Below are 16,820 nucleotides of genomic sequence, written 5' to 3'. Positions count from 1 at the left end.
ATGGATGGATAGAAACTTTAGAGGGCTTTGGAACAAGAGTTGGTTGAATTTCCTCTACAGAATGACATGAAATAACAAAACGTTATCTGGTATTATTTATATATACTTTTCTTGTTTTTATTTGGGTTTTTTTTGTTTTTTTTACAACAAATAATATCCGACAGAAGGAAATCCATGCTTCATCTTTATGAAACATTCTTTCTAAAGGTACAAATAAACTGTTGGTTGTTAAAAATTTGAACAGATTTCTAAATGCAGATATTTTAGAAAAATAACAAGCTGTTTTTTTTTTTATTAAAGGTTATATATTATTTGTTGATTGAAACGACTTTGACTCAGTCAGACTCAGGGCAAAAAGGCCATTTGATTTTAAAGGTTGGAAACCCCAGACCTAGCAGATTCAGATTTTAAGCTTTCATTTAACAAAGAGAGGAGGGAAACTTTCAGTAAGAATTAATTTTGAAAGAAGTAATTTTTTGTTATTCTACACTTCTCAATCTAACAAAAAAAATCGATACTGGCAAAATAAAAATAAAGTATTTTTGATAGTTGTACAGTTTATTGCATCTTTCTAAAAATCTTTTTTTATTTGCAATAAGCTGCCTGAGGTTGGAAGGCCCATTACCATCACCCTAATCTTTACCTCTCACATTATCTATTAAAATAAAGTTGCTGTTCTGGCTGAGGCATTTTAAAATATTACCTAACTTCCAGTCAAAAGAAATTCAATAAAGCCTAAATCTTCCAGGTGTACGAATAATTGGCTAAATGAACATGGTGCTGTTGCTTCGGACTCTACATTTACAAATTTCAGAAAACAAACTAAAGCATATCTGATTTGCAAATAGTTTATAGAAAATTGTACCCTATATTTGATTTCCAAATACAGAAGCTAATTGGTTAATTAAATCAAATTGAACAAATACTTAATACTAAATTTAGATTTTTTTTTTTTTTTTTATGAGAAAAAAAAGAAGGAATAAAGAAATTCAAATCGGGGTTATATGTGCATTTAAACCCAAGTTATAGTCTTGATAACAGCAATCCACACTTCTAAGAAGGGCCAGCTAAATCCCAGCACTAAGTGAGCTGAAATAAGAAGAACAGACATAATGATCTCTTCTTTTCTGTTCCCTTAAGTGCAGAAAATAGAAAAAAAGTAATTTGTGAACAAATGTTGCAAGAGTGATATAACATGTACAATCAGAGAAACTCTCTCCTTCTAATCTCTGCCCACACACGTCCTTTTGGATCACGTTTCCTACCGCTGAAGACGGGTAAAACTAGATAAACAAACCGCCTACTTTCTCCTCCCTCTTAAATATACTCTGCACTTAAACTAACCTCAATCTTAAGAAACCTGTTTCTTGGGCAGCTGAAATAGAATGAATGAGAACCAGAAGGATCAACAGGAAGTCTGAGCTATTAGCAGGAAATATTACTAACAGGAGGTAAAGTTCAATACTTCTAGCAATTTGAGATTTAATCACACCATTTATAGACACATCATCCTCTTTCTAAGACCTCCAATTACTCTGTTCACTCTTGGTTGGACAAACTGGAAACGCCACACAGCATTATTGCTTCCCTATAGCTTTTCTGCCTGTTTTTAGGGAGACTTTTGAAACAAGGGTTAAAAACAGAGATGAATGTTGAACTCATAGAGCGGTTAAGTGCTTATTAGAGAGAATAAATGATAAATGGTTTATGAATGCCGGATGCTTTTTGCATTTTTACAAAATAATGTGATCCATTCCTAACCACATTATTCCTCTTGTCAAATAGCTGCAAATCAAAACGATTATTTTCTGTCCCAAAAACAATGACTGCTCTCAGTCAGACACTGTATGGCCATGCAGGTAAAAGCTTGCATGAATACCTTTAGAAATTAATTAAATGCAAAATCAACACTCATAAACAAGCCAACTAAGATTGTTGCGCAGACTTGGCCTCTCTTCTCCTGATGTTACATAAAAAATAATAAACTTTTTCGAAATTTTAAGACCTACTTTTATGCATGCAATACAGTAATATAGCGCTACACCTAATCAGAAATTATCGTTGACAAGTTGTAAACACCAATTATCACCCCTTGTCAATTTAGAAGAAAGATAAAAGAATAAAGCTAAATAAGTAACAACTCTTTCAAACTTCTGTGTTAAGCATGTTGGTGCCATAGCCTCATAGCGCCATGCTATAAGGCTATTTTCGGTCAGTTATACTGGTGATTTAAACAAAGTAAGCAGAAAAATAAATGGGGAACCGCTCCAAATTCTCAAACTTTAAAGGTATTGTGGAGGATTTTCTTGAATTTTTTAAAAGAGCTGTCCTCTCCACTAAAAAAAAAAAACCGTGTGAGAGTGTGCACAAGCCCAGTTCTCCTCGTGCATGCTCTGTTTAAAAGTTGCTGTTCTCATAGCTCATACAAGCTTACTGTGTCCGAACGTCCGCCCTAAATCCATCAATCACTCTGTAGAGCCAGTATTATATAGTGGACTTTATAGCAAACTCAGTTTACTGACCATTCCGACAGATGATCACTGCTTCTTGCTCTGTTGGTCACTTAACCCCTCCTCTACTGCACGGTGCCTGCGCCATCTCTGTTATTAGTTAGCCTGTGACAGCAAATCCCATAATGCTTTGCGAGCAGAGTTCTCAGGGCCAAGCATTCTGGGATACATCTGCCTCTTCTGAGGCATTTCTTTTCTTCGCATGCACTTCATAGACACTTTTTCTCCTATGACACTCGGCCATTTTCAAAGTGCCGCAGGGAGAAAGTGAGCTTCAATGACTGTCTAAAACCGCAGCTCACCACAGATATACAAAGTGTGCATGCTCAGAAAAAGATAGCTAATGGGACGAGCACGTATGACGGCCTTACGTAAACATATCACCAGAATGTTTGACAATTAGGAGGACCACTTATTTTCATGATCCACCTGGAATTAAAAGATTGCCCTCTATACCTTTACCACTGATATTTAGAAAGAGCAGCAGGTGTCCAAACAACGATCACAGAGACATGACAGAACTGGTTGTGAATTGCATGAAGAAGACTAACACCAAGCTTCAGGAATTATTTTTGCCCAACATTAACCCAACTAGAACTGGCCAATAGTTATATAGAATGTGGGTCTTTTCCAGGACACCATACAATAATTAATTCTACAGGTTATCCTAAAAATAAAAGGTCAAAGATGCTAGAGGTTAGCAGAGGGATAAAAAAAAAAAAAAAAAGAAGAAGAAGCGACTTGTTAAGGGAGATCAAAACCATCATTAGTGGTGGTTTAAGTAAAGTTCATGCATGCATCTCAGGAAATATCTGCGATGAATTTGCTAATGTTTCAAATTTAAATATTGAGGCTCTACAGTCGAGTCTGAAATCATTAATACCACCTTAAGGAATAATGCTTAATTTGAAAAAAAGAGACTCTCGTCGGAAATATAATTTGTTTCATGGAAGCAAAGAAACTACATACATTATGATCTATGTTTTTATTTAATAAATGTAACAGCAGTTTATATTTTTTTATACCATTCTAAATAACATTTGTATTGATATTACAGCAACAAACCCCTTTTATGACTACCGTACTAACCAACCTTAGGAAGAATTCATTTAAATTTTGTCATGAGTTTTAGGTTCAGGTAATATTATCTTCAGTCAGATTAAACAGGTTGGTAGAATCTGAAGACACCAACCTGAAAGGAAACCCTTAAAGAAATGATCATAATATTAATCTGGATGATTAGATCCAACCTCCTGAACCTAAGAATGCAACCTCTCTCCATATGAAATACTGAAGTCCTGTGAATTCATGCTCTGGTTAGTTTTAATATTTAACAGGCTGTTTTTAGGAGCTGTGTCTCTTCTTTTCACCTGGAAAAAATGTTTGTCAGCGTAGAGGACTGGCTAATCATTTGCCCAAACTGCGGATGTGACAGATGAACAGGGATGACAATAAGTGCTTCACTTAAAATGAGCTTGACACTGTTCCTGGCTAATTCAAACAAAAAATTTGTCAGTTTTTAATGGCTTCAGCGTTACTTTAACAAAAGCATATACACCATCTACAGTGGCCAAGATAGAGACACTAGTAGCACAAACAAAAACTAAAGGATAAATAGGAAAAATAAAATAAAATAAAATAAATTTCAAACAAACACAAATTAATCAAATATACTTTAGCTGGAGTAATTATCCCATTGAGGGCATCAAAGCATCTAAAGTTAGTTAGATTTTTATTAACCTCAGTAAAGTATTAAAGCTTCTCATCAATTAGGTTATAAGCAAAGCTATTTGTTTTTTTTCTTTCAGTTCCGATGCATTTAATGACCAAAGAAGAATAAGCTGGATTCTGATCTGTAACCGGTAAAATAATGCCTTCCTCTACTTTTCATGCCTAGTTTCTCATAACATGTGCAAAGGTTCAAAGAGGATAGATAAAGGCAAGACAACTAGGCCAGTTAATAACAAACTGACATAACAGCTGTTTTATCCAAGACAGAAAATTATACAACTTGTATTTGCTCATGACAAAGCATTTGACATAAATATTAATGAACTGAGCATTCATTATAGAAACACATTTTAGCATGGGAATGTTCACATTACTACCATTAAATAGCAGCAATTTCAAAACAATCATGTTTTTCCTTTTTACATGAGGAGTGTAGAGTAAGAAAATCTGATTAAGGGCGACTAACCTGAGCGTATCTTTTACATTAAAGCATACAAAGCTCAAACATATGTCCAGGAAGACTCAAATATTCATATAATGGTGGAAGAGGTCATTAGTAACTCTAAGAATAATAAAATATCAATAACTTAACTGTGGTTTTACTCACTTATTTTCAAACAAGTGGGTAATTTTAGTTTTGCCTAAATAGACTTCCTGTTTATTTACACTTCAGGAGGCTGGTTAATGCAAAAAACAGGTCGACGCCCAAATGGGATTGCTCAGACTAATCCCCACAACCCCCAGTTAAGAAACGTCTGGCTGGGTGGGTGCATGCACGCAGAGCAATGTGAACTCTACAAAACAGAAACAAGCGGCAGAGCTCTTTCTAGCAACCAGAAATTCAAATGACAGGCAAATGGTTGCATGCTTACAGGTAACCAGGCTTACAGGAGGCAAAGTCCAGGAGCCACACCTTAAATTCCCCTGCTATAAGGCTAACAAGCAGACTTTGACCTGAGCACCACTCCAGAGTATAAAAACAACTTATTCTGCAACACAAAACTTTAGCAACATTTGCAATATGCATTTGCAGTTCACAGCTTTGGTATGAGTCCTAGGGTTTTAAACAATGAAAAATAGTTTTTTTTTTAAAAAGCCGTCATCAGTTTTAGAAACACGTATATTTCAATTTATCTGACATGACTGATTTTTCAGATGAGTTTGAGGTTTTTATAATCATTAAGTTATAAAAACTCAAACCGACAGAAAGCACATCAAAACCATTAAGTGAGGGCAGTTTAAGTTAAAATATAAATAATGACAACAATAATAACAACAACAGCACACAAATTGTTCTTAAATTGTCTGAGATAAAAAAAAAAGACGCTGCAGCTAGTACATAGCAACAGTATGTCATATTATTTACTACAATCGCTGTGCTTTAATTAAAAATAAAGGGTGGCGGCTAACACAGCGTTAAAAAGTGTTAGTCCTAAACTACCAATCAGAGTTAAGTCCCAAAACTTAATGCAAAAATTAAAGAAGCTTTGGAAAAATTTAAAATTTTACAATACATTTTTCATAAGATATACATAGTAGCTCTGAGAAGCACTATGCTGTTAAATTGATAAAATATAAAATTTACTCATCTCGTCTTTCCTGCTAGGAACCCATCAGCATCCTACATCTGGACTTTGATAACATTAACCATCGTACTTTGACAAGGATCTTAAAATCAATAACATTATGAGGAAATCTACTGTCTACATAGCGGGGGCCCCAGAGGTGTTGAGACAGCATGTAGTTCTGCACTCTATCCCCATTACTTCATTTATCATGCTGGCACCACCTTATTTCACAGCACCAGTTCATTTATTTTGATGACATCAAGTCAATTTTCACCAAATTTAAATTTTTTTGGTTTTTATTGAATGACTATATTGTTTTTAGAAGATTTTAACGAGGGTTAGGGTTAGGTGTAGGGTTAGGGTTAGGGTTAGGGCTTCTCTCTAAGAGTCCTACTGCAATTTCCAGACATGGAAAACACACTCTCTCATCATTTCATTCATTTTGGAGAGACCTCCGCTTTTTAAACACCACTGATGCCAAATTTAATCATTTAGAATTGTCTTTACTGTAAAATATAGATGGTTTGAGAAAAGAATGAAACTAACTCTAAGAGGAGATGGAGGTGTAACTTTAAAAAACATATCAGTTCTGTATTGAGCCTGATGCCAAGTATGTTTCACACCTTCCTGCAGGAAACCAAATCATCTCAGTCACCAAAGCCAACGATGTCTGGATGTTTAGGGGACTCGAACCTTTTTGTGAATTCAGATATAAAGAATAGCTCTTTTCAAATAGCTTAAGGCTTGGAGCTTCTCCCTCACTAGCTCTGAAATGAGACAAACCCATCAGGTAAAGAGCAAAATATCTTCAACAACATGAACTGAAATTCAGATTTTTTTTAACCTTCTTTTTTTAAAAATTATCAGAAGAAAAAAAAAATAATTCTAATAAATCAATCAGCTTTTTTTTCCCCATCTGTCATTATTTACATTACAGCAAGTTGTTTGCAATTACCGCTGACCAAATATAAAACCACAATATCTTTGCATTTTATCCAACATTTATTGATACTTTTTTTTATATCCAGCTGGAATTTATATTAGTGAATTCATTAATAACTATACTATAAACAAAAAGATACCATAAGCTTTGTATTCTCCATCTTTTGTTACTCTGCTACGAAAGCCCAAAAGTATGACAAGAACAGATGTCATAGCCAATAATGTCTGATGCTCATCGTCGAACCGTCATTTCATTCAGATTTGAGTGCAGGCTGTCTTTGACAGCAGTGCATAACATCTAAATAGCTAAAGCCTTGAATGTGTTTGACAATGAATATATTTTTACCCAGTTTAAATGAATCCCAACTAAATCCAATTGATTGAGAAAATCACTTGAACCAATGAAAATCATGTTAAGTACATTCATTTTTATTACTTTTTAATGTATATGTTACCAGGCATTTGATTTAAAATTCTAGCATTCAAAGATAATATTCATATTTTTTATAAATTAATAATAAAAAAGTAGCATGCATTTGGATTAAGGTATTTTACGACCCAGATTCAAATGCATAATGTAATAAAGCTGAATGAATATTAATATTTTTTCATATTTAATTTAAGTGCTACATAACGAATAGGGCTGCAACTAATGATTCGATTCCCGGCCCGGGGTTTTTCTGGATGGAGTTTACATATTCTCTCCGAGCATGCATGGGTTCTCTCCAGGAACTCCAGCTTCCTCCCACAGTCCAAAAACATGACTGTTAGGTAAATTGGTTTCTATAAATTCTCCTTAGGTGTTAGTGTGTGCCTCAATGGTTGTTTGTCCTGTTTGTCTCTGTGTTGCCCTGCGATGGACTGGCGACCTCTCCAGGGTGGACCCCGCCTCTCGCCTGTAGACAGCTGGAGATAGGCACCAGCAACCCTTGTAACCCCGCTTGGGATAAGCGTGTTAGAAGATGGATGGATGGAAACTAAAACTTTTCCACTTAAGAAAATCTGGATAGAGCATATTGACTGATGAAAACGTTTTTTTTTTTTTTTTCTTAAATGCAAAATGTTAAAAAAAATTTTAAACAATTTTGGTATAACTACTTCTCTAAGTGGGGTTGCTCTGTCAGCTAAAGGCATGTTTTATAGTCTACACTCCAGTTAACAATTAATTGATTACTAAATTAGTTGACGATTATTTTAACAATCAATTAGTCATGATTAATCTGATTAATTGTTTCAGCCCTAATAACAAATTTTACATTTTTTATTCCGTACTTGTTAAATATTTTATATATTAAATTGATTACTGAAAATTTAAGTTAGTGGTATGTAGTAATTTCTGTGGCATTTGTATAATTAAAAAAGAGAAGCCCAGTTCTCTCTGCAACTTCAAATCAGGAAGGATGGGTGAACATGCCAGTTGTTAAGCTAGATTAGCTTTTAAAAGTAAAAAATATGGCTTAAAAAAACAGGTACTCATCAAAATAAGAGAAAAGTAATAGATATACAGGATTGGCAACAAAGAAGCTTGCAGAAGCTGCTCAATGAATAGTAAAGAGGATTGTAAAAGAAATAAAAACATCTTAGATGCCTTTTGGCAGAGTTCTGCAAAAAAAAAAAAATCAAATGTCGGATTATTAAATCACATCATGATCAAGTTAATATATAAGGCAGTCTAAACCACATTCATAATTATACCTGAACAGTTTGACCACAATAAGGGAAACATTAAGCTTCAAATGTTTTTTCCATCCAGAAGTTCTGTTCAAATACAGATAGGCTGAATGTTGTCGGTGTTTATGAAGGGAGGAGGCTCAGTGGGCAGAGCTGCTTCTCTGGGTCCTCTGGGATGCTACTGTGACAAGTTATCTGATTATGTTTCAGGCCGGCCCCACTGAGCCGGACACAGGAGACTTCCTGTGGTAAAATCTGTGCGAGCATGATCAGATATTTCCACTTTTGTCGAAAGCTTAGAAAGTATCCACATTTTTTTTTTTTTAAAGTGGGTGTGCTACCATAGGTAAAGGAGCTGAAAAAACAGTTTTAATCAACAGCATAAGTTGCTTTGTGAAAAAGAAATAATTACTAAAAAAGCTGTTTAGCTTTTCAGGTTTAGATTTCTTACATGTAATTACAACACAAAGATTTCGGTAAATTCTTTGCTAGAGTTATACAAAAATTGGCTCTTTGGTTAGAACAGCTGCTTGTTGCAGCACATAATTAACTAATGGAACTGATCCCATGCTGAGATTTGAACTATTTGTACCCTCCTACCTGCTGGGCAAGTCTTGAGACATTAATTGAGCTTTTAAAAAAAATAAAGGGAAGGGAACCCTCAAATAACACATGTGAATGAATGAAATATTCCCATGGAATACTTTGCTCTGTACAAAGTTGAATGTGCTGACAACAAAATCACGCAAAAACCATCAATGGAAATCGAATTTACCAACCAATGGAGGCCTGGATTTGGAGTCTCAAGCAAACCTACAGTGGAAAAACAGGCTGATCCAACTTTGATGTAAAGTCTTAAATAGATTAAAATGAGGGTCAGTCTTGTATGTTGCCTCCATGTGCCTGTATGACCTCCCTACAGCACCTGGGCATGCTCCTGATGAGGTGGACGATGGTGTCCCGAGGGGTCTTCTTCCAGACCAGGACTAAAGCAACCGCCAACTCCTTCACAGTCTGTGGTGCAAGGTGACGTTGTTGGATGGGTCGAGGCATGATGTCCCAGATGTGCTCAATCAGATTCATGTCTGTGGAACAGTGGACAAGTCCTTAGCTTCAATACCTTCATCTTGCAGGATCTGCTGATGCACTCCAGCATCATGAGGTCTACCATTGTCCTGCATTAGGAGGAACCCAGGGCCAACTGCACCAGCATATAATGTCACAAGTGGTCTGAGGATCTCATCTCAGTACCTAATGGCAGTCATAATACGTCTGGAGAGTACATTGAGTGCTGGCCTCCAAAGAAATGCCACACCACACCATTGCTGACCCACTGCCAAACTGGTGTTGCTGAAGAATGTTACAGGCAGCAGATCGCTCTCCACTGGGTCTCCAGACTCTGTCAGGTCTCTCACATGTGCTCAGTGGGAATCAGCTTTCATTTGCCAGTCCAGGTGTTCTCTAGGAAATGCTAAGCATCATGCAGAGTGTTGGGCTCTGAGAACAACCCCCATCTGTAGATGTCAGGCCCTCATACCATCCTCATGGAGCCAGTTTCTAGCCGTTTGTGCAGACACATTCACATGTGTGGCCTGTTGGATTGCCTTTCCAGGGCTCTGGCAGTGCTGCTCCTGTTTGTTATTGTTCAAATGGTGGAGATAGCTATTCTGCTGAGTTGTTGCCCTCCTACGGCCTCCTTTATGTCACCTTTATGGTGTACTGGCCTGTCTCCTGGTAGCGCCTCCAGCCTATGGATACTACGCTGACAGACACAGCAAACCTTCTTGCCACAGCTCGCATTGAAGCGCCATCCTGGGTGAGCTACATTACCTTAGGCCTTTGTGTGGGTTGTAGAATCCGTTTCATGCTACCACAAGTGTGAAAGCAACACCAACATTCGAAAGTGGCCAAAACATCAGCCAGAAAGCGTAGGTACTGAGAATGGGTCTGTGGTCCCCAACTTCAGAACCACTCCTTCATTGAGTGTGCCGTGCTTATTACCAATAAGTTCCATTCATTATCATTCAACAGATGCTGATTCAGCTGGATCCCTTCTGCCTCCCGACACCTGCTCTGGGTCAAGGTGACGTCCAAGCACAAGAGGTAGCTTGTTTCTCAAGCAAGCATCCGAATCATCATGAAAATAACTTCACCTAAAGAAAATTAATGAAGTCAAAGCGAAAGTCTGTGAGGTCACCTGACAAGGGTTGGTGAGAAGGGAGGTTAGATCTGAATAACTGTCCATGAAAAAGGTGGCATACTGTATATTGTCAAATAAGATGCTACTTTTTTATAAAAATCTACTAAATTAGACTGAAACCTGATGCTTAATTGTACCTTTATTAATACTTCTATTTTCAAATTTTTTTTTTTTTAGGAAATTTGCCAAAATAGAACTATTCACATGAAAAAAAAACAGTTTTGGCTTTAGTCCTCTGATGCAACATGTTCTAAGTCTTTTGTCACAGTGAGATAAACAATCTGAGCAGCTTCAGTAAAACTAGTTCAGACAGGAAAAGCCTAATGAGCGTGACAAAACAAAACTGCCAGTGTCCCACTCAGATAGAAAAGAGTTGGGTTCATTAGGAATACATTTTAACTAGTGATGACTGCAAAAAGAAAGGTCTGATCTAGAGATTTAACTATGTTGCATGATTCAATGTAAACCAGAGAAAAAGAATGATTGAATGAAACAACAGCTGAGATTTTCATGGGTTTCCCGCTCAGAAATTTCAGACGACAAACGATGCCACCCATGATTCTCTTTCAAAAGAAGAGCTTAGACAGTCTGGACTTGAAGGAAAGACACAGAACATGCCTTTGTTTCCAGAACCACCAGGTACAGCTGGCAGGTTTTTATACCCCCAGTGGAATCTGATGCTCAATGAACATGATAAACTGCTACTAAATATAGAAGCACGTTATTATGGCAGGTATCCGATGACAGCATATGAAGCAGGACAAAGATCCCTCTCAGTAATGAAGGTGTAAAAGGTGAAAGGAGCCAAAAAGAGCTGACAGGGCGTGTTGCCGAAGACATGACACAAAGCTGACTTTTAAAGTTCACCAAGGGGGGGGGGGGGTTCTGGTAAGAGCGGCATATAAAACTAAATACATTCCTTCCTGCAATATCAGCGTAAAAGTACTGGGAACATCCTTACAAACGGTAAAAAATAAAAATAAAAAAACTACGTAAACATTCCTGTTAAGATGAGTAAAAACATAAAAAAGCACATCACTTTTATAATTCAAAGTGGAAGGGAAACTATTTGTTTGTACAATTCCAGTAATCTAATAAAGTGTACTCAGAAGAGGATCCTTTGGATTAGAGTTAGAAATACATTATTTAATCAAATAACATCTCCAAAAATCTAAATTTATTATTCAAAAATTGAAAAAGCTGAACATCTTACAAAACTAAAATGTCAATAAAGGGTTAGGCAATATATCAATCATATGTTTATGTTTCTTTAAACATTAACAATCCTACTAAACTGCAAATACTCAGCCTACAACAAAGAATGGACATTTTTTTACTGTGGCAGTGTAAACAAATGAAGCAGTGAAGAGGGAGACATGTAAAACACATACAGACAGGCTGCTAAATGTTGCCACCAAAAAAATGTTTTTCATATGAATTTTAGTTAAAAAGGCATTAAAAAAATTATTTGCAAACAACATTTGGCAAAACCAGGTAAATATAAATAACTGTCAAGGAATGGCCTGATTTCAAATGGGGATGACCCTTTGAGCCGGTAGAAACAGGAAGTAATTGAAAATGAAAATGTTATTTAAAAAAAAATAAATTATTTATGAGATTTAGTTTGATTTTGTTTGTATGTTTTTGCTATATATTTTTTTTATATATAATTATCAGAAATACCTGACATCTAGGAAAAATAAACAGATGTGGAATTAATGAATAAAATGTCTAACATTTAAAAAGGTTAGAATAAAATGACATAGGAGGTAAATTACCCTTGCTGCAATACCAGCTTTAATTTTTCTTTGAGCTAAAACCTAAACTAAATATTTTAAAAGTCATTTTGATTCAATAATTAGGTGTAGGTCTAAGGTAGGTTTGAAAGCAATACTTTTTTTTGTCCAAGTAGAGAAAAAGTAAAGCTTAATAGGTGTGACAGAGGTGAAACCTAATCCAATAGTATTATAGGTCAATTAGCACAATAATATGCTAATAACTTAGTTGGCACCTTGATCATTTTTAAGCTGTATAGCAACAGAATCACAACTTAATTATATATAAATGGCAAAAATACATAAAGGACAATAATTTAAAACCTAATCAATGAAAATACTTCTTAATGCATCTAAAAAAAGATCTGAAAGATAATCTGAAGATCATTAATTCCACTTTTACCACTTCAAAACAAGTGCATTTTTCTACTTATTAACATAAATTTCAGCTCATAGGCTTAAACGATAATTGATCCTAATATGAAGTGTAATGAACAGTTACCATGAACAAAAGAAAACAGCTACAGAAATGAAGGGATTCCAATTCTTATTCCTCATTTATGCATCAAAACAAAACACAAAGTTTATCCAAAACAATCCTGAAAGCTGTTTAAACACTAAAAAACTACAAATAAAATACTTGTATTTTAGATTTTTGTATATTTAATAAAAGCACCAATATATCTGCAAGAGATCGGACTAAATATGTTTTTAGTAGGACCAAATTTCAAGAGGTCAAAGCAAATAAAGTTAACACTGACCCCTTATTTTATTGTTGGAAGTTTAAAAATGACTTCTAGGGGGGTATGATGGAGTTGATAATTAATATAGAAAAACCAGTAAAACATTAAGTAAATAAAAACACAATGAAAAATCTAAAAACCATAATAGGTTAGATCTCATTTGCATAAAACAAGCCGTTTTTCAGCCATATGTTTACAATAAGCCACAGACTTTTAAATTAAATATATCAAACTTTTAGATCAACTTTAAGGGCCTTTTTTTATGTAAACACCTAAACGCAACACTAAAAATCCCCAAACTGGCTGACTCTGCTGCTGTTTTCATAACACCAGGTGAGTTAGTGTTGTGTTTTTACCTCAGGTGGGCTGATATTGAACGCCTCTGCTATCTTTGCGTAAAGCTCCTTGACGTTGGTGAATCCCTCGATCCTCCCGGTGGGGCTGCCGTGCGCTAGCTGCGTGTGGAACACCAGCTTGGGCCGCAGGTTGGCAGGTGGAGGCGGGAGCCCCGCTCCGTTCACGGCGGATTTCCCCAGGCTGCCGGCACCTGCGTGTCCACCGCTCACCTCCTCGTTTTCCACCAAGTGTTCCTTCGTCGCCTTGTTTTTCTTCTTCCACGGTCCGTAAGGCATGGTTGTGTAGTTGTTTCGAGCGAAGACACCGGAGAGGAGGCTGACCTGTTGCGCTCTATTTCGTCCTTATTTACTTCCTCCTTTCCTCCTTAGTATCCTTCTTTTCTTCCGCAAACGCTCTTCCTCTCCTTCACCTGCTCGCGCACAGTCAAGTTCAGACTTTTTTTTCCTCCCTTTAAAGTTATGTCCCGGTTTGTAAAATGACTCACACAATTCCAACAGGTAGTATGGGATAAAATGAAGCAGTGGACTGCTGCCCAGTCCTCTGCCAACAATAGCTCCTCTGTTTGTGCATCAGCGTGTTGTGAGACGCAGGCGCAGTGGGAAGAGCCCAGGATCTGGAGAGCAGTCCCCACAGTGCACCTGTCCTGCGCCACAGGGATTGCATCCATCTAGAACTACTAGGTGGATAACACACCTTTAACAATGAATGACCTATGACCCAAAAAATAAAAAAATACTTGAAACCATTTTAAAAGGTACATTTCAATATATTGCCATAAAAATAACATAGTTCATGTGTAACAGTTATATTATTCAAAAAGAAAAACTTTCATCCAATGGAGACAGAGGCACAGCCACCTCAGGGTCAATTTACACTGTTCCAACAGGAAAATTAACAAGCAAAACATCCATATTAATTAACAAGCAAAACATCCATATTTTCTAAATAAAGGCAAACTATTCTTTCCTACAGCCTTTGCTAACAAATAGATGCATATAATCAAACACCCATAATTTCTAGATAAGAGGTAAAGTGGATAAAACTCTTTTAGTTTTGAGTTCTGGGGCGTAAATCTTTTCCATTGTCGTTACTTACCTACATGTATCAATAAACATTATGCATTAAATTGATATTAACAAGCATTAATATATACTTAAATTGATTATTTGATAAGTTTTTATTAAAATAGTTTTTTTTATCTATGATTTCACTGAAGACTCCTAGATGACTTGCAGACATAATTTTGTCTTTACTCCTTGTAACACAAAATCTAGTTCTGAAAAGAGCATGCATCATCTTTGATGTTAGTATATTGATGTGTATAATTAACCACAAAAAATTAAAATGTTCCGAATATTCCACCTGAGAGTATTACTGCTGATACTGTCTATATTAGAGGGGAAATGGTAGGGGTGGCCACAAGTGTGGCCAAAGATTGGCTAAGGGTGGCCATGGCCATCCCTTGCCCCCCATCTAGCTCCGCACCTGCTCTAAAACAACTAGGAGGATAACACACCTTTAAGAATGAAATACCTATGATGACAAACAGACAAAAAACAAAAAATAACCAAACTTAAAACAACTTTAAAAGATACATTTCAGTATATTGCAATTGTAAAGTTCATGTTAACAGTACCGTAACCTTATTCAAAAAAAAAAATGTCATCATATGGAGAGCGATGTACAGTATTTTAACCCTTTAAAGCCCAATCCAAGAATAAAACAAAACAGAAAAATTATTATTTTTTTTGGTTTGAAGTCCTTATTTGGCCTTTTAACAAAATATGTAAAAAGAAAAAACCGAATTTTTTTTTTGATATTAATAATTTATTACTATGTGATAAGTCAAGATTATTTTTTGTGTAGTCTTCTGCCCTCTTATATCAGGTATATCTGATTGTGTACAATAGGATTTTGAGCAAAGTTTTTACTATTAAATAATGCAAAAGGTGTCAGGCGCAAAACATTTCAGAAACTGTATGTATCAAATATGATACATTTGGCATTACAGGGTTAAGGCTCACTCACATTTTGATGATTATGACTTTCAATTAATTCAAAATTTGTTCAAAAAACAAAAACAAACCAAATGTTTGCAGCTACTGGTATCACAAAGACGAATAGTTTATCATTTAATCTGAGCTATGAAAACCCAAGAAGTGCACTAGTGTAAGACAAGATATCCAGATTTTCCAAAAATTAAATCTTCATAATTAATTGTTTTTATCAATTAATTGTTAAGGCCTAAATATAACCAACACCACAAGTTTCCCTGCCTATTTGACACTCTTCTCTAGGATGGCAAGCAATAAAACATAATAATTTAAGCTGAAAGCTGAATCCAAGTATATTTCTGGAAAGTTTAGTGGAAGGACACAATTCTGTTGGAAAAAAAAACTGTTAGGGAATGCTCATGAGAGTTTGATGAAGACTGATAAGCCCTGGATCATGGCCATAATATAACTACAAGCATATCCATGTTTTCTAGAACATCTTTTTGGGGCAAATGAGACAAAGAGCTGAGGAGTTTCTTGGTGTTTAAATTCCCCTATTTTCCTGTTAAAATAAATATTTTATTTGAAAATTAGGGTAGCAGAGTTTAGTAAATGAATGGAGAGGTTAAAAAATTCCCAGCTATCTGAACAGGGAGTATTAAATTTGAAGTCAGAGATGACTTAGGGTGTCATGTCCTTTGCTGTTGATCCGTTGTGTTTTTTTAAGAACAGAGTCTGAGCCACTAACAGGGAGCTAATGCTTCCCCCTGGAGGACATGATTAAATTATCCATTAGGACCTGGCATCTGTTAACATAGGTTCCAATACTCATTATTGTAGGGCTGGGCGATATGGAACAAAAATAATATCTCAATATTTTGAAGAAGGACTTTTCTTTTCTTAAAATCATTTTCAAGAAAGACTCCTCTGAACAGCTACAGATAAACATGAAAAATGGCTAAAAAGTAACCTTCTGGAATTCACTAAAGTATAATTAAAAAGAACTATAGATCATTGTGATATAAACAATATAGTTTCACTTCATATATCTATTGGGAAAAAAAGCTGAGATTGTTAATCTCTTGACATATTACCCAGTCCTAGATTATTATAAAGTTATTCTGAACAAAAAATTGCTTCTTTTTTTTTTAGCCCTGGAAAGAGGTTACAATTTTTAAAGGGAAAAAAAAAACAGCAGACAGACCGTCTATGTTAGGAATGTGATTGATACATTTAAAAACTAATCCCAGTTTTGAGCTTCAAATGCAGCTGTAAAGTACAGATTATTACCAATGGAATACGATCCCAGATACAAGCGGCTGAAAAGGA

The 16,820-nt window shown here is 35.7% G+C and overlaps 1 protein-coding gene across 1 annotated transcript in view; it reads right to left on the bottom strand.

Moving 5' to 3' along the window:
• Positions 1-14,059, bottom strand: part of gipc2 (GIPC PDZ domain containing family member 2) — a 24,356-nt gene extending 10,297 nt beyond the window's left edge. Inside the window, exon 1 of the mRNA XM_015391528.1 lies at positions 13,497-14,059. Coding sequence (XP_015247014.1) covers positions 13,497-13,772 — 276 coding nt within the window. The 5' untranslated portion in view covers positions 13,773-14,059. The remainder of the gene's footprint in view (positions 1-13,496) is intronic.
• Positions 14,060-16,820: the final 2,761 nt, after the last annotated feature.

Source organism: Cyprinodon variegatus, unplaced genomic scaffold (assembly GCF_000732505.1).
Source record: "Cyprinodon variegatus isolate N-32 unplaced genomic scaffold, C_variegatus-1.0 Scaffold545, whole genome shotgun sequence".
In the NCBI taxonomy this organism is placed as follows: domain Eukaryota; kingdom Metazoa; phylum Chordata; class Actinopteri; order Cyprinodontiformes; family Cyprinodontidae; genus Cyprinodon; species Cyprinodon variegatus.
The sequence above is the reverse complement of the archived record's forward strand: the minus strand, read 5'-3'. Positions and strand labels throughout refer to the sequence as shown.